Raw genomic sequence first — 18,758 nt, 5'->3', positions numbered from 1 at the left:
CCTGCGGAAGGCCTCCGTTTCTGGGGATTTTTAGTTTCCATTTGAGTAAATACGTGGTAAATCAGCTGGAAATACAAACAGTTTTACACAAAGTTTCACAGTTACAATGTTGTTCAGACCCAAGGTGTCTCCTCTCCTCTCCTCTCCTCTCCTCTCCTCTCTCCTCTCCTCTCCTCCTCCTCTCCTCTCCTCTCCTCTCCTCTCTCTCCTCTCCTCTCCTCTCCCATTAAAAGAGAGAGGTCATTAAAGAGAGAGAGGTCATTAAAAAATAATTAGTAGTACTAGTAGTTTTCTGAGCTTTTGCTTCTCTCTTTCACTGTATTTTTACGACTTTACTTTGAAAGGCTGATTTCCTTTCGATGCCGACCGCCGTTTTCGCGCCAACCCGTTGCATTGTGGGACGGGTAGTTGGCGGAAGTGTGGCGGCAGTGGGGGAGGGTTCAGCACCGGGTTGGTGTTTACAGTGTCTATTATTGATGTTGTTTTGCCATTTTCCTTTACGTTTTTGGCCAAACGTATACTTGCAGCGATGCGGGAAGAGCAGTCGTTAGACTCCGGGTCGAGCAGGATGGAGGAGAGTTCGGTCCGGACAGTTTTGGAGAAGTTGTGCCAGGAGCTCAACATGGACGAGCAGACGGCTACCGAAGCCATGCAGAACTTCACTGCTATATGGGCTACACACACCTTAGAGGTAAAGCTAGTTCCGGGTCCACTCGTCCAAACCCAAGTCTCTCTGTCTGTCCCCATGTCTCTGTCCGCTCCTGAGATCTCGATCTGTCTCCCTAATGTGTCTCTAAAGGCTGTAAACGTTGGACATATTCCTTCAATAACAAACTGCAGGATATTAAAAACACGGTGGTCGTGCTTTTACATTTGTGATATATATATACATACACACCCCTCTATATTATTATGTCATACACTGACATTACAGCTGTAATACAACAGTTCTTGTGTGTCCATGAAACAAATCCATGTACCAGTGTTTTGGTGCCCAGTCCTGGGGTCGATAAAGGTTTTGCACAGACCATGGGGCTTGTTTTTATTGTTCAATAGTTCTTATTCAGCATCTGCTGGGGGTGACTGATGTTGCTGGGTCTTGGCAGGGGGACGTGGTCCACTGGTTGGCCTGCTCCTTGTATGCAGCCTGTCGCAAAGGATCAACGCCCACCGTTGGCAAAGGGCTGATGGAGGGGAACTGCGTCTCCCTGACGAGGATCCTGCGCACTTCTAAACTCAGGTCAGCCGCTGTTGACTGTCACTTTCAGTTGTTGTTCTGTTTACTGCAGCGCTGTGCATTTAGGGGGCTCCTCTCACACTCGTAACCATCTCTCTCAGCCTGATCCAGTTCTTTTCCAAGATGAGGAAGTGGGCAGATATGTCAAATCTCTCCCAGAACTTCAGACTTCGATTGAAGCAGCTGGAACGCAACTTTGAGGTCTCCATGGTCATTTTCCGCAAGTTTGAGCTCATTTTTGTGGACATGTTTCAGAATCCTCAGGGAGAGGAACCCCCACGTAAATCACGTACCAGGAAACACAGGCATGGCATGTGTGTGCAAGTGCACACACACACACACACACACACACACACACACACACACAGACATCCCTACACTCATACACTCTCTAGCACTAAAATGACGACTTTGATGTTATACTACATTTGTAAGGTGTTAACAACATATTTCACATGTGCTTTTTCTTCATTCCCAGATTGTTAATGATGTAAACCAAATAAAGCCATTTTATTCCTCTCTAGCACATCCATAGTGATGTTGTAAGGAAACCAATGTTGATTTGACACGACAGATGTTTAGCATACTGTCACACCAATACTGACGCATTAACACTGCAACATACTGTACAAGAACTGATATTTTTCTAATTATGTATATGTGCCGCATGCTTTTCATTTGTCAACAAGCAGTTATATAATACAAATTTAATTTCTTCAAATGAAAGCAAAGCCCAGTCATCCACACCTCACTAAATGTCTTCCCTCTGTTTTGCCTTGCAGGCGCCTGCCCTGTCACATCACTGATGTGTTTAAGTTCTGCTGGACTCTTTTTGTCTACGCTAAAGGTACTTAAAAACGCAAAAAAGGTTTTTACATACAGACATACAGAGCTGGCAGAAATGTTCAGGCATTGTGCAGATGGTTGCTCTGAGCCCAACGAATGCCAGAAGTCCTTCAGTTTAGATTTAATATTTGGTTTGTCCACCTTTTGCAGCGGTTATCCATTTGCCAGTGTGTCAGTATGTTTCCTTTCTTTCCCAACTCGCTTCAAAGTCAGTCAACAGTTTGAGTTCTGTTTTTTAAGTCCATTATCTTTCGTCTTTTAGCGGTTTCCTTCTGAGGCAGGTAGTTCTGATATACCAGGCCGTGTTCCCCCAGTCCACACTATAGCTGGGGCTAACGTGGCCCGTGCTAGATTAGAGCCTGGATATATTAGGTCTTGGGCCAGTTCACTCTCTGTGGTATGAACTGGTATTTCTTAATTTTCCAAATATTTATTAGGCTTTCAGCTTTGTCTGCTAAGGTAACCGACTTAAATCTTGACCACAACCTTGAATACAGAGACGTTTATTACTTCAAACTGGAAGGGCAAACTATACTGGGCATTAATCTGGCCTGGTACACCAGAAATATTTTAACAGCCAATTTAACAAAAACAACAGAAACCTCTGAACTATGCCAAGTTTTGAAAGAATTTTGGCCACTATTGCATGTGAATTAAGGTTTCATGCTTCTTAAAATGATTCAAAACTGTTACTTAAGCAGTTTTAATAAATGATAGACATTGTAGCACCGTCCCACCCGAGATGGATGGTAAATAAAAAGATGTTTGTGTGATTAAAGGCAACTTCTGTATGATCGGGGATGACCTGGTGAATTCATACCACCTGTTGCTCTGCTGCCTGGACCTGGTGTTTGGCAACGCCCTGCTCTGCTCCAACAGGAAGGAGCTCATCAACCCCTCGTTTAAAGGTGGGTCCACTCCACAGAGAGCTTCTGAAGACATTCTGGGCATGATCCAGTTGATTTTCCGCTCTTTGCGTTGTCGAATGTTAGCTCGGTTCTGGACGTAACTGAACCAGAAAGACGTTCCACTGTATCGTGGCCGTGCCTATATATATTTTTTATCACACACACAAAATGACCTCAGACGGAGGCAAATAAACATTTTTGGGAGGCTTTGGAAGCTCAGGGGGTTCTGCGTGCTGTGTGTAGGACTGCCAGCGGCGTACCATGCTGATGGCCGCGCTGCGCCCCAGAGGCCTCCCTGTGTGTTGGAGAGGTTATGTGAGCTGCATGACGGACTGGTCGTAGAGGCCAAAGGCATTAAGCAGCATTACTTCAAGCCCTACATCCAAAAACTCTTTGAGAAACAGGTACTGAACGCATCACCTATGTTTCAGAAGGACCTCCATTTACAAGCACATCTCATTAAACTCTAACTTTAAATGTTTAAATCCTAAACAGATCCTTAAAGGTAACGAGGAGCACCTGACCGAACTGTTGGACCCACAGAACTTCATTGAAAACAAGTGAGGCCCCGTGGGACCGCCAGGGTGCTCCGGCTGTTGCGTCAATGTCTTCACCAGGTCTTTTTCCCCGCAGCAAAGCCTTAAACAAGGAGTACGAAGAGTACGTGCTGACCGTGGGAGATTTTGATGAGCGTGTGTTTCTGGGAGCCGACGCAGATGAGGAGATTGGAACTCCGCGGAAGATTGTTCGGGACTCGTCTTCCTGTCAAAAGAATGTGGAGAAGGTAAAAGAAGATGTGCTGATTCTATTATCTGCACGTAGTCCCAACAACTCTGAATGTTTTAACACTATTTCGTTTGATCTGTGTGTGTTAAAACACTCTGTTTTTAACATTTCTTTTAGCCCGCTTCTCTCCTTCCATCCACGCCTCTGACCGGACATGCTTACCTGAAAGAGAACAAGGTACTGGGGACGCCCATCTCCTTGGCAACCCAAAGCGTCAGCCGGTTGCAGAGCATGGTGGCCGGCTTGAGAACGGCTCCCAGCGAAAATCTGATGCAGATCTTTAAGTCAGTATTTTTTAACGGCATTACACTGTTTGTAGTTCACGATTCAATGGTGGTTATGTGGTTAGAGGCAATTCACAACCAGAAACAGGTTACCAGTCATGAACGCTTCTCTTAAATGGATTTAGTTTGTTACGTTCAATCAATTTACCAGTTTAATCTTATGATTTTTCAGTTCAGTGTCATGAAATTGTCATTTTATATTCATTTCACATTTAAGTAGACTGTGTGTAACTTTTTAAATAACACTAATGGCCATTGATGGACTTAAAACCGGAACATCCATCCATCCATCCATCCATTCTCTGCGCTTATCCGGGGTCGGGTCGCGGGGGCAGCAGCCTAAGGAGAGAAGCCCAGACTTCCCTCTCCCCAGCCACCTCCTCCAGCTCATCCGGAGGGATCCCCAGGCGTTCCCAGGCCAGTCGAGAGACATAGTCTCTCCAACGTGTCCTGGGTCTCCCCGGGGGTCTCTTACCGGAGGGACATGCCCTGAACACCTCACCAGGGAGGCGTCCAGGGGGCATCCTGACTAGATGCCCAAGCCACCCCATCTGGCTCCTCTCAACGCGGAGGAGCAGCGACTCTACTCCGAGCTCCTCCCGGATGGCAGAGCTTCTCACCCTATCTCTAAGGGAGAGCCCAGCCACCCTACGGAGGAAGCTCATTTCAGCCGCTTGTACCCGTGATCTTGTTCTTTCGGTCATTACCCAAAGCTCATGACCATAGGTGAGGGTAGGAACGAAGATCGACCGGTAAATCGAGAGCTTCGCCTTTCGGCTCAGCTCTCTCTTCACCACAACGGACCGGTGCAGAGTCCGCATTACTGCGGACGCCGCACCGATCCGCCTGTCGATCTCCCGCTCCATTCTTCCCTCACTCGTGAACAAGACCCCGAGGTACTTGAACTCCTCCACTTGGGGCAGGATCTCCTCCTTTACCCGGAGAAGGCACTCCACCTTTTTCCGGTCGAGAACCATGGCCTCGGATTTGGAGGTGCTGATTCTCATCCCAGCCGCTTCACAGGCGGCGGCGAACCGATCCAGTGATAGTTGGAGGTCACGGGCCGATGAAGCCAACAGGACCACATCATCCGCAAAAAGCAGAGACGCGATCCTGAGGTCACCAAACCGGATCCCCTCAACACCATGACTGCACCTAGAAATTCTGTCCATAAAAATTATGAACAGAATCGGTGACAAAGGGCAGCCCTGGCGGAGGCCAACCCTCACCGGAAACGAGTTCGACTTACTGCCAGCAATTCGGACCAAACTCTGACACCGATCGTACAGGGAGCGGACAGCCCGTATCAGCGGGCCCGACACCCCATACTCTCGGAGGACCCCCCACAGGACCCCCCGAGGGACACGGTCGAATGCTTCTCCAAGTCCACAAAACACATGTGGACTGGTTGGGCAAACTCCCATGCACCCTCGAAGACCCTGCTGAGGGTGTAGAGCTGGTCCACTGTTCCACGCCCAGGACGAAAACCACATTGCTCCTCCTGAATCCGAGGTTCGACTATCCGGCGGACCCTCCTCTCCAGTACCCCTGAATAGACCTTACCAGGGAGGCTGAGGAGTGTGATCCCCCTATAGTTGGAACACACCCTCCGGTCCCCCTTCTTAAAAAGAGGGACTACCACCCCGGTCTGCCAATCCAGCGGCACTGCCCCCGATGTCCACGCGATGTTGCAGAGTCGAGTCAACCACGACAGCCCTACAACATCCAGAGCCTTAAGGGACTCTGGGCGGATCTCATCCACCCCCGGGGCCTTGCCACCGAGGAGTTTTTTAACTACCTCGGCAACTTCAGCCCCGGAGATACGAGAGCCCATCTCCAGGTCCCCGGGCCCTACTTCCTCACTGGAAGGCGTGTTGGTGGGATTGAGGAGGTCCTCGAAGTATTCCTTCCACCGATCCACAACATCCCGAGTTGAGGTCAGCAGCACACCATCACCACTATACACAGTGTTGACAGTGCACTGCTTCCCCCTCCTCAGACGCCGGATGGTGGTCCAGAACCTTTTCGAGGCCGTCCGAAAGTCGTTCTCCATGGCCTCACCGAACTCTTCCCATGCCCGAGTCTTTGCCTCGGCAACCGCCGTAGCTGCACTCCGCTTGGCACGCCGGTACCCATCTGCTGCCTCAGGAGTCCCACAGGCCAGTAAGGCCCGATACGACTCCTTCTTCAGCTTGACGGCATCCCTCACCGCTGGTGTCCACCAGCGGGTTCGGGCATTGCCGCCACGACAGGCACCAACCACCTTGCGGCCACAGCACCGGTCAGCTGCCTCAACAATGGAGGCACGGAACATGGTCCACTCGGACTCAATGTCCCCCGCCTCCCCCGGGACATGGTCAAAGCTCTCCCGGAGGCGTGAGTTGAAGCTCCTTCTGACAGGGGACTCTGCCAGGCGTTCCCAGCAGACCCTCACAACACGTTTGGGCCTGCCAGGTCTGTCCGGCATCCTTCCCCACCATCGGAGCCAACTCACCACCAGGTGGTGATCAGTTGACAGCTCCGCCCCTCTCTTCACCCGAGTGTCCAGAACATGCGGCCGCAAATCCGATGACACAACCACAAAGTCGATCATCGATCTGCGGCCTAAGGCGTCCTGGTGCCAAGTGCACATGTGGACGCCTTTATGTCTGAACAAGGTGTTCGTTATGGACAATCTGAGACGAGCACAGAAGTCCAATAACAAAACACCACTCGGGTTCAGATCAGGGGGGCCGTTCTTCCCAATCACACCTCTCCAGGTCACACTGTCATTGCCAACGTGAGCATTGAAGTCACCCAGGAGGACGAGGGAGCCCCCAGAAGGGGCACTCTCCAGCACTCCCTCTAAGGACTCCAAAAAGGGTGGATACGCTGAACTGCTGTTTGGACCATAGGCACAAACAACAGTCAGGATCCGTCCCCCCACCCGAAGGCGAAGGGAGGCTACCCTCTCATCCACCGGGGTAAACTCCAATACACAGGCACTGAGCCGGGGAGCAACCAGAATTGCCACCCCTGCTCGTCGCCTCTCACCATCGGCAACTCCAGAGTGGTAGAGAGTCCAACCCCTCTCAAGAAGACTGGTTCCAGAGCCCTTGCCGTGCGTCGAGGTGAGGCCAACTATATCTAGTCGGAACTTCTAAACCTCGCGCACCAACTCAGGCTCCTTTCCCACCAGAGAGGTGACATTCCATGTCCCTAGAGCCAGTTTGTGCAGCCGGGAATCAGACCGCCAAGGTCCCTGCCTCCGGCTGCTACCCAAAACACAATGCACCCGACCCCCTTGGCCCCTCCTGCAGGTGGTGAGCCCACGGGAAGGGGGTCCCATGTTGCCTCTTCGGGCTGCGCCCGGCCGGACTCCATGGGCAGAGGTCCGGCCACCAGGCGCTCGCCAACTTGCCCCACCCCCAGGCCTGGCTCCAGGAGGGGGCCCCGGTGACCCGCATCCGGGCAAGGGAAACTTGGCACCAATGTTGTTCCACATCATTAGGGGGTCCTGGGCTACGCTTTGTCTGGTCCCTCACCTAGGACCTGTTTGCCATGGGTGGCCCTACCAGGGGCATATAGCCCCAGACAACGGAGCTCCTGGGATCATTGGGACACGCAAACCCCTCAACCACGATAAGGTGGCAGCCCAGGGAGGGGTAAAACCGGAACAGTATACAAATAAATAGTTCTATGCAAGTTATTTTTTAAAGCGCAAGGGCATTAGTAAATATAGTTATTGTATTCTCAGTGTTGCTCTACTAGCGTGCTAATTAATCAACACATAACTCTTTTGTTCTTTCTATTCTCACTTTTTCCAGTTTGTGGTTTATTGTCTTTTCTTTATAGTTTTAGCTTCAAAAATGGACTCATTGCTAAGTAAATTGTTATTTATCGTTTATTATACACATTTCCTGTCATCTTTAAGTGCTCAAAGCACTTTTACAGGACCTTCAAAACCAGGAACGGTGAACGTGGTTGCAGAGAAGTTGCTTATCGAGCAAAGTCACCGTTGACACAGACTGGGCGTGTAGGTCCAGCGGAGCGGTGGCTGGACCATCTGAGTGCAGTTAACTGTAGTTTGATAAATATGTAAAGTTTATCTTTTACTTCTATGTTGCCAGGTCTTGCTCCAGAGATCCCACAGAGTCCATATTGGCCAGGGTGAAGACACTGGGGAAGACTTTCAAGGAGCATTACGCTCTTGACTCAGAAGACATGCCTACTTCTCATATAGGTGCACCCCCACACACACACACACACAGAATACACTGTCATCTGTGTAAAAACGTATCGTGTGTGATATGATCTCCAACATACAAACAACAGTGGGCCCAGAATTGACCCCTGTAGCACTCCAAAAGGTTTCCTTTGCATGAGATGCTTTAAATCATAAATAACAGCTAAAATAGGTGGCGAACAGGTCCTGCTAGGATTTCTGAGTAGAAAATGATCAGAAGTGTCCTACAGCCAAGGGCCCCTTGTGGAGAGCTTCACTACAATGTGGAATTGGCAAGTACAATAGTGGTGCTTTAAACCGCCTGGCCTGTATGCAGGCTCGCCACACGAGACTCAGACAAAGCACCATGTGGTTGGGGAATTTTTCAGCATCTAGCACTGATATACTTTATATAACGTAAGGAAGGATGAATGGGAAAAATGTACTTAGACATAGAAACCAGCTGCCAGATAACAGGATGTTGAAGGTGAAGGGTGAGTTTTTCAGCAAGACGCACAGCTCAGTTGGGTTCAGAGGAAGGAAATAAAGCTGCTGACATGGCCCAGCCAGTCACCTGACTTGACTCCAGTTGATAACACATGGAAAGGATTTAAGATCAGAGTTCATAGAAGAGACCCACAGGAAGATTTGAAGACTGCTGTTGTGGAAAATGGGTCAAAATCACCCGAGCCATGCAGGTGGCTCGTGTCTGCATACGGAAAGTTGTCTTGAAACATTACCGACAAAGGTTTAAGCAGGAAATACACTCCAGCATCTTCATGTTTACCTTTATTTTTACAGTTACCGTAGTTTTACCATACACGATGTGTTCGATGCTCCAAAACTGACCCTGAATATGCAGCAGCAGGTTCATGGGGGGGTCCTGCTCCTGGCGGCTGGGCAAATACAGGAGGAGGCTTGGGAGGGGGAATCAAAATGGTTACAGCCAACGTTTCGCCACGTTTGCGTTGTCGTTTCAGACTTTGCAGAGAAACGTCTGAAGCTGGCTGAGATCCTTTACTACAAGGTTTTGGAGAACGTCATGGTTCAGGAAATGAAACGACTGCATGGCAAAGACATGAGTGTAAGTTTGAGAGCGTTCTCGTTCATTATTATTGTCCCTTTGAGCTTAAAGGATCCATTGAGGAATGATGGTGAAGGCGGCCATTGTATGCTAAGGCTTTGATTCCAAATGCTATAAATCCACCAAGCACAACGTTTAGCCACCTGCTCAATATTGGATCATTATGATTGGTGCCTCTTTTGCCACCAAACCAGCCCTGACGCATCAAGGCATACTGTCCTCTAGACCCCTGAAGGTGTGCTGCGTGCCCAGTAATGGCAACGTCAACGGCTTTTAATTGTAATCGTAGAATCAAAGGGAGGTTTGAGTCTTACCTTTGCTGTAGTTGATTTATGTGAAGCGTGGCTGTGTTTATGTCCTGCTAATATCGACCTTTCTCACGTTATTAAGCAGCTTTTGTCTGTTTTGGTAGATTTTACTGGAACAGGATATTTTCCACTGCTCCCTGATGGCCTGCTGTCTGGAGGTGGTCTTGTTCTCCTACAGCTCCCAAAGAACCTTTCCTTGGATCATCAACATCTTCAAGTTGGCTTCTTTCTACTTTTTCAAGGTCCAAGTGCTCCGTCTCGCATTCACTCAGTCAGCAAACTGTGAGACCTCCATAGTAAGTGTGAATTTGCAGGTGATCGAGGTGTTTATCCGCTCGGAGGAGGGCTTGTCGCGTGACATGGTGAAGCATTTGAACCAGATTGAGGAGCAGGTTCTAGAGAGCCAAGCGTGGAGCACAGACTCAGCCCTGTGGAGCGCCCTGCAGGCTGCTGGCAGCCAGGTTCCCACCGTGGAGGAGGTAAGGCGCTCGACCGTCAAGGGTTGGCTGGGATTTCAGGAAGCTTTTAGGGATTTTGAATAAGCAAAAGGCCTTAAATGTTGACTTGGGTAAAGTCTTGATATTATAGTGACATTTAGATCCTGTAGTTGGTGAAGCACATTTGGCAGCACGTTCAGGCTCCGGTCATTTGAGTCTTTTTTTAATTTTTTCTCCTGTTTGTAGCCAGGAACCTCAGTCGGAGTCACAGTCAGGTTCTTGGTCTCCTCTCTAACCAAGATCCTTCTGCTCAGTTTGACTAAATGAGCATTTCTGGGAAAGGTCCCAGAAGAGGTTTTCTGAGCCTTTTAGTTTTCACACTAGTTTTGGCCACATTTCCCAGTTGAATTCCTCTTCGTCCCAATACTTCTCTTTTATCATTCTTGAATAAGTCAAACTTGTTTAGATCTGCCAAAATAATTATACCCTGTAGTGGAGACTCTCCCTGGTCCCGATGGTTGTGGACCTTTGGACCAAATGTGGGTTAAAACATGGAAGGTAAAAAGCAGGAAGACCAAAGATGGCATTGTCCTCCAGTGGCAGCTGTATCAAAGACAAGATACCAATATTTTCACTTCCTTTTTCTGGTAGAAGTTGTTTTGTTTTTGATTTTTTCATTCATCTCTCTCAGGTTAATTTCTCCTCCAGTCTTGACACCGGTCATGGTCCTGGTTCTGGTTCCGGTTCCGGTTCTACCCCTGGCGCAGCAGCCGGATGTCAGTCCCCTCTGCCTCTGGTCACCCTGTCGCCCATCATCCACCCCCGCATCAGGGAGTTCAGGTCAGGCCTGGGTAGCACACGCAAAGGTGGGCGTTCTTCACCCTGTTCAACCAAAGGTGCTGCCTGGGTGTGTGTGGCCGCAGTCCTAAGGGCTTCTTTCTTTCTTTCCCAGACGTGCCTCCTTCTCCGTTGTCAGTTCATGACCGCTACAGCTCCCCAGTAGCTGGCAGCGCTAAACGGCGTCTCTTTGGTGATGACCACCCATCTCCAGGAGTACCTCATGGTTTGACCCTGATATCACCAGCTAAAAGACTGATGATTGGCCCGAGCAGCACCCTGAAGATCAGTGCTCCAGGCTCCCAGGCGGCTCTGACCATCCCACTTCAAAGTAGAGAATATTTTTTTGGGTTTTTTTTGCTCTTTAGGTAGGCCTCGCATATAAAAAGCCTGCTTTCCTTCTCATTATCTGTGCAATGTTCCCAACTCCAGTTCAGCCATGCGATTCTTCTGGAACCATCAACGCTCAGTTTCTGCTGACCACCTCGCTCGGTCCTGCCGTGGCCCTGGACCCTGCTCCCCCCGATGCCCAGGCAGGAAGCCGGCCGCGGCGCACAGGATCACTTGCTCTGTTTTTCAGGAAGGTAAGAGCCGCACAAGCGTCTGTAAAGACCACAAACTACAGCCCAAGCCTTCTCCCCGAGCCCTCTGTCTGTGCTTGCAGGTGTATCACCTGGCCAGTGTACGTCTGAGGGATCTGTGCTGGAAGCTGGACATCTCATCAGACCTGCGGGGGAAGATCTGGACGTGTTTCGAACACACTCTCATCCACTGCACTGATCTGATGAGGGGCCGGCACCTTGATCAGCTGTTGCTGTGCAGTGTTTACATCATGTCCAAGGTGAGAAAACAGACTAGCTAGCTTCATATTTGGTCAGCAGTGTCCGCAACTCTGATTTAAAAGCCAGTGTTTTAATATATTAACCTCACAAACCTGGAAAAGCATGTTTGAACATCAGCAGTTGAGCAAATGTGAGCAAAGAAAGTAGCAACCCAGCAAAACCTCTGTTAAATGAGGAATATTGCACCGTTACCGAGCATTAGATTCTGGAGGACTTTTTATAACCGGCTCCATCAAAACAACTGGAGGGGAAAGCAGCTCGTGAGGAGGCCTGATTGCTCGGATGAGGCCCTTCAAATCAGCCATTTTTACAATGTTAGGTGCTGCAAAAGATCAAGAAATCTCATTGGAAATTCGAAAAGGTTTAGCTTAACCCTTTCTGTCCTTGCAGATCACCAAAGAGACCCACTTTTTCCATGACATCATGAAGTGTTACCGCAGCCAACCACAGGCCCACAGCCACGTAGGACACCCCTTGTTCTGGAATATTTTTACTTCTTCATTTAAAAAAAAAAAGCCCAAATCAAGACCATTTGTGTGTGTAGGTGTACCGCAACGTGTTGCTGCGTCACCGAGAGTGTGTGGCCGAAGAGAACATGGAGGTGGATCCTGCTTCGGTTGCTGATTGTGAGTATTAAAACGACGCCTTGAAGCATGTAAATATGGTGGCTGCAGGAAGGACTGTAAACGCACAAGAAATTGTTATTATTGCAGTAAATTCACCATTTACATTTCTGTTAGAATAGCTGCGAGTATTTAAAGGGCCTGTTTTTATTGCCAAATTATCCCAATCGCAGTGTATAGAAATACACTATTTCAGTCATGATGTCACTGTTTATGTCTCCCTCAGCGTTTCTACCTACAGAACTTTACACTGGTACTAATACCTAATACACGTGCTCTGTTTTACATATACGAGGGTTCATATTTATGGAAGGACTAAATCAAATCAATCTTTATTTATATAGCGTCTTATACAATCAAAATTGTTTCAAGGCGCTTTCCAGAATCCCAGGGCCTGACCCCAGAGAAGCAACAGTGGCAAGGAAAAACTCCCCTTTAACAGGAAGAAACCTTGAGCAGGACCAGGCTCATGTAGGGGGACCCTCCTGCGGATGGGGGGGCTGGGTAGAGAGAGGAGGAGAGGAGAAGGAGGGGGAGAGGAGAGGAGAGGAGAGGAGAGGAGAGGAGAGGAGAGGAGAGGAGAGGAGAGGAGAGGAGAAGGAGAGGGGGGAGAGGAGAAGGAGGGGGAGAGGAGAGGAGAGGAGAGGAGAGGCACACACAAAAATACACTATACAACAGGCCAGCGGGGCCGGAGGTCATCATGCTTCTTGCGGTTGATGCTACAGGTGTAGAGACTGAAAGACCCGTTAAACGTGCCCCTCTCTGTCTTTCAGATAGCAAACCAGAATAATTCCACGCGTATCTGCTCGTGTGTCTTCTCTTTCTGTCCTTCCCTCCTGCTCTGTCTCTCCCCCCATACGAGCCAGGTCCTGCTCAAGGTTTCTCCCTGTTTAAAGGGAGCTTTTCTTTGCCAGTGTTGCTTATGGAGGGCTCAGGGTTTCGGTGCCCAACGTCTTTTGTGACTTAAAAGCTGACGTTTTGGTCCCTGCGTTCCAACAGCTGCAGAAAAAACGAGCCAGACTTCCGGGGACGCAAATGTCAGCCAGCCAGGAGAGGAGGAACGAGGCGACCTCATCCAGTTCTACAACAGCGTCTTTGTCTTGAAGGTTAAAAACTTCGCTCTGCGCTACGCCGTCAGTGACAGTGAGGTATGGATCCAAGGTCACGTGACCCGGTGAGACGTATGATAACCACAGGCACGCTAACAACCCTCTCTGTCTGTTTGTGACCCTCAGGTCGGAGCTCCTCCTCTCTCTCCTTTCCCATCCGTCAGAGCTCAGCCTCTTTCTCCTCGCCGGGTTTCCCAGAGACACTCGCTGTACGTGTCCCCACACAAGAATTCCACCCTGAGCCACACGGTGAATTCTTACTCCTACAGGATCAACAGCAGCCCATCAGAGGTGAGATCTCCCTCACACACACACACACACAAATTCTATCTTTGTGAGGACAGCCACAGACCTGGTGCCTTGCCCAGCTGCTAACCCAACTCTAACCATCCCAACTAATCCAAATATAGCCAAATGTAACCTCAGCCTACCACATTCTGCTGCATTAGCCGTTACCCATTTCTACTCTCCATCAGGAGTTAACAGCCATCAACCGCATCATCCAGCAAGGCTGCGTGAGCAGAAAGAGGGTCTTCACCATTGAGGGGGACGTCCTGTCGTCAGCCTCGTACTCCCCCACTAAGAGGGCTTGTTCCCAGAGCAGCAGCAGTCCAGATGTGCTGCTGAAGCGCCTGCAGGATGTTGTGTCTGAGCGCCAGAGCCACTGATGCACAAACTTGAGCCGATGAGGACTGTAACTCCCAGGGAGCTGAGCCGAGGCCTCCTGGACAACCGCGTAGTTTAGCCTGAACGCTTTGACCCGGGTGGATCACTAGAGCGGGCCATACACACCACAAGTGATCTCATTTTAGCCTGTTTCTATTTATGTTTTTAAAGAAAATGTGGAGCATTTGCAGGATATGTAACACACCGATCCGACCGCTAATCATGATTTTTTAATGTTGGAATGACTTAATGAGTCATTTGGTGTTTTAAATGTGTTTGGCCAGTTTAGTGCCAGTGTTAAGACTCAATATGTGATACTCAAGCTGCGTTTGAAATTGTTCCATGTTTTATGCCAGCGTATAAAACGCAAAATATTGATTCAAACAGGCCTCTAAAACCAAAAGAAACACACAAATGAATCCACTGATTGAGCTGTAGAAATGTGGTGTACAGAAAGTGCAAACTCAATCTGGTGTTGTGTTACTGCTGAATTAGCATCAGTCCTTTCTGATATCAGGGATTTAAAAGCTGGCCTGCTTTTATTGTTCAATGAATCTACAGATAACAGGAAGACAAACCGGTCCCGACATTAGCAGTGGCCTCGTTTTTAGTTGGTAGTTCTGGAGGTTTTGATTTGATACTTTTACAAGATTTTCAGTGACCCATGTGTTTATAAATGCTAAAGCGGTGGATAGTGCTGTCATAACAGGCTTTCTGCTCATTTATGACCACAGTCAGTGACTCAACGCTGCCTTAGGACTTGCTTATAAACTGTGAAGAAGTTGAACGTTCCCATATGTATTTGTACATATATTCTGTAGTGTGTCCCTACATAGCAGGACCATTTCATCTCTTGAGCTTTAGTAGATCACCATCATCTCAGATGGTTCTTGTTTAGGTTTTACATCAGTCAATCATTGTCATGACGACAGAATTTGGTCCCGATGTGATACAAAGGTGTGTCAGGTTGTGGTCCTAGTCCGGACCCTTCAGGATTAGCACCCGTTTGTCTGTTTCTAACTGTAAATGCTTTTCAAATTTTATTCTTTTTCTTTATGTCTGTGTGCTCGGTCAAAGGAAGCTAGCTGTCATGGTTTAAATAAAAGCTGACTAAAGTAAATTCATGGAGGCTCATGAATCTGACCTGGGGTCTGTGCTGCTTCAGAGCCTTAACCCTTAACAACAGCACCAGCAAACCTGTTCATTTCCTGATGAAGTGAAAATAGCTGCAGACGTACCTTACAAACAATCTCACAAACTCAGAAATACATGGCGACGACACCAGGCAGGACACATTTTTACAAACCACAAAATTCTCCCAAGAATCACAGTTTTCAGCTGAATCTGATCCAACAGAATGACGCTGTTTCCCCACACAGACACATGCAGCAGTCAGTGCTTGAGCCGGTCACTGCCCATGGGTTTGGGTTCTGTTCACCTCTGCTCAATCAATCTTTATTTATATAGCGTCTTTTACAATCAAAATTGTTTCAAGGCGCTTTCCAGAATCCCAGGGCCTGACCCCAGACAAGCAACAGTGGCAGGAAAAACTCCCCTTTAACAGGAAGAAACCTTGAGCAGGACCAGGCTCATGTAGGGGGACCCTCCTGCTGATGGCCGGCTGGGTAGAGAGAGAGGAGAGGAGAGAATAGACATAGATCATAGAGAATACATACAGAAATACATTATATTAAGTAAATTGTGCTGCCGGTGGAACCCACTATTTCCGTTTTTCCGTGACGTCGCAACCCCTTGGAGCGCCAAACTTTCCCGCCAGCTGCCGGACGGTTGTTGCGCGGTTGTGATTTTACCGTATCCCGTCCGATAGAGACAATCCCGGGAAGAGAAGGTTGTGGACCAGCGCTAAAGGGGAGAGGAGCAAGCACTTTACCAATGGGAAGGGGCTGAAGCTAAAGTTTGAGTCAACGGTGACATGACATATATCATGTATAGTGGTCCTTGGTTCTAAATCATATTGTATACGGGCGTTTGGATGTGGTGATCAAAACGCGGGGATATTAAGTGGATGTTGGCTAGTTAATATTGAAGGCTGCCTTGGATGACGCAAATAAACACCACGTACTTATTCGTTTGAATCTTTATATGCACGATTTGATGCATTATTTTTTTTTAAATGTGTAAGGGGGACTTGTTAAACCAGTCATCTATTTAAAATTTAAAAAGATGGATAGTAGAGGATTTAAATTTTAAATCCCCTACTATCCTGATCATTTGTGGCTACTGCTGGTTGAGCTATTCTTTCCTTCTCTGTCAAGCTGTTGATCTGTTGGGAAATAAATAAGCCTGATGACAAATTTGCTACAGCCATTCTAAAAATGACTTGTGCTATGTTTATAGTTCTCATGCTGAAACTTAAGGTCTGTAACTTGTTGGCATGAACTTATTAGAAGAGGACAAGAGAGAGCGACTTGAAGAGGTTTGAACAGCACAACAGAATGGAGAAGAAGCAGTGTGTAGCGGATGTCCTGGAGGGCCTGACGCTAAGCCGACGCTGGCTGCCCGAGGAAGGGCAACGAGGTCAAAACAGAATGTGCAAGGAACATTTTGAAAGATTACAAAGGGAACATAATGAGTTCGGAGAGGAAAGCCAAGGGCCTAATTCAATCAGGACCGCTTGATGAACTAGCTTTTAAAAGTTGAGATGAAAAAGTGAAAATGATGTCTGGAATCCCTTCACGTTCCACGCTACGAGTAGTTTGTTATATCATCAGACTATCTGGTACCCGTCTCTCTGTCTCATGAAAGCAAAGCTGTGCCTTTCACTTCTCAGTCATCTTTTTGGATCACAATTGCAACTGCCAGCAGAATATTTCGGAACACCGCTGACGTCATACCGGTTATACGAGGTTTGTCCCAGCGCTCTTGCTTTGGCCAAGTCGATGAGCTCTAGAGGCCCGCGGTATTTAGACAGTTCTTTCGTAGATGTGCCTGTTTTATTGAGCGCTTTCAAATTTCTATTGAAAAGTGAGACAAGAGCAAGAGCACAGACGTAGCCTGAGTACCAACATCAGCATACCAGGAAATATCCCATTTGTGTAACACCACAAGGAACACTGTCCTTCGTATCAAAAGGTTGGGGCGCCAGAACATCATAACTGGGAACTGTGGTTTCTTAGATGGTGACGTAACATTGGCCATTAGAGGAAACCTCTAATGGATTTGGAGTCCACAGGACTTGCATCAGTACGAATCCATATAGAGTTAATGAGCAAAGCTAGAACTCGGTACACCATACTTCAAAGTACAGTGGGAATATAAATGCTAATCTAATGCCTCTACGATCTAGTCCGTGTGTGCTGTGCACCACTTGTTCCTTTAAGCGAAACATTAAAGAAGTGTTTACAGTGGACTTTTTTTTTCAGAAGTGAAATGACGATTGGCACTGGTGAGCTCATACTTCCAATTAAAAGAAAATGCATTTTCTGTTCCAGTGGTTTTATTACTACATATTGGTTTTAGTCACTGTATGGTTTCCACATCTGTATGTCCATTTTTACATGCTTTTTAACTGCTTTCTCTTTGTTTCCTTTGCACAAGCATGGACAGGACACACAGATTGGTTATTTTTGTGCACGTATGGGCAGATTTGTGTGGTGGCTCTCCATCTTCTTGACTCCTCAACCTCTTTACTCTCATGTTCAGTGCCCCATCTGAAAAAAGGTTGTTTGCCTTAAAACATCACCTCATGGTAACAAAAGATAACCAGAACATTGTTAATACCGGGTTTCCCTTGTAGGCCCCAGGGTAGCAAGTTTGTAATATGTCTTGAATATAAACAAGGATAATGCAACATTAGAATATGAAATTAGTCGATCGACTCACTTGTTCTTCTGTTTAGCTTAACCCTGTGAAGACCTCCTCACTCTTTAGGTGCCGCTTCTGGTGTGAGCCGGGCTCTGGCTGATAGATCTTGCTCAGGACTCCAGGCTCGTGGCACATGGGTGCATGGCCAGGGGCAACAGTCAAAATGGCACTTTTTATCGACCAATTCTCATGTTTCGTCAGATAAATGTAGCGTAGCTGCACACTCACCAATCCAGTGCATCTGTAACATGTGACATATAAGAGTCTTGGTCCCGATTGTGTAGTTTTATGGAATAAACCAATGTTTTTCTGTGAGGTTAACAAAACAGAGAATAGCAAGCAGAGACCATTCGTCCAGTTATCAAGTGTCGACATAAAGGATAGGGACACTTGTCAGACTTTTAAAACCTGAGACTTTGATGATGATTTGTTTCAGAATTTGGTCTCATTGTTCAATGCAGAGTTTTAAAACGCAAGTGAAAATGTTTAAATGTAATTTAAATCCATATTCCAAATCTTGGGATATTACAAAAGAATCAGTCAACATAAATAAGAGACTTGCTGTTTGGCTGTAAAGGAGATTTATTTACTGACACATGCGTGAAGCCTTAACTCCTGTGTCCCTGTCCTGGAAGTGTAGGAGACATAAAGACAGTCTGTTCTTTTTAATCTGTTATGTACATCAATGTGGTAAAAAAACGTGGCTGTGAATCTGATTGAACCTCAGAGATTCATAGTCATTTAACCGACTGCCTTCTGGA

General features: G+C 47.6%; 1 protein-coding gene across 3 annotated transcripts; it reads left to right on the top strand.

The window, feature by feature from the left end:
• The first annotated feature begins 402 nt into the window (after positions 1 to 402).
• Positions 403 to 15,292, top strand: rbl1 (retinoblastoma-like 1 (p107)). 3 transcript variants are annotated; one of them, XM_057030202.1, is made up of 22 exons: positions 403 to 691; positions 1,107 to 1,240; positions 1,339 to 1,542; positions 2,020 to 2,084; positions 2,863 to 2,991; positions 3,235 to 3,395; positions 3,487 to 3,551; positions 3,625 to 3,775; positions 3,895 to 4,061; positions 8,171 to 8,283; positions 9,246 to 9,349; positions 9,762 to 9,899; positions 9,972 to 10,136; positions 10,786 to 10,960; positions 11,047 to 11,262; positions 11,364 to 11,515; positions 11,596 to 11,772; positions 12,164 to 12,235; positions 12,318 to 12,399; positions 13,397 to 13,545; positions 13,633 to 13,797; positions 13,983 to 15,292. In XM_057030202.1, exons 1-22 carry the CDS (start codon positions 530 to 532, stop codon positions 14,172 to 14,174), a joined length of 3,138 nt encoding a protein of 1,045 aa, XP_056886182.1. In that variant the 5' UTR covers positions 403 to 529; the 3' UTR covers positions 14,175 to 15,292. The 3 variants fall into 3 exon arrangements, with proteins under 3 accessions (XP_056886182.1, XP_056886181.1, XP_056886183.1); XM_057030201.1 differs by having other exon boundaries at positions 1,339 to 1,551; XM_057030203.1 differs by lacking the exons at positions 403 to 691; positions 1,107 to 1,240 and having other exon boundaries at positions 1,339 to 1,438.
• The last annotated feature ends 3,466 nt before the right edge of the window (positions 15,293 to 18,758 follow it).

Source organism: Takifugu flavidus, chromosome 4 (genome assembly GCF_003711565.1).
Source record: "Takifugu flavidus isolate HTHZ2018 chromosome 4, ASM371156v2, whole genome shotgun sequence".
Lineage (NCBI taxonomy): Eukaryota > Metazoa > Chordata > Actinopteri > Tetraodontiformes > Tetraodontidae > Takifugu > Takifugu flavidus.
This window is presented reverse-complemented; position numbering and strand designations above follow the sequence as displayed.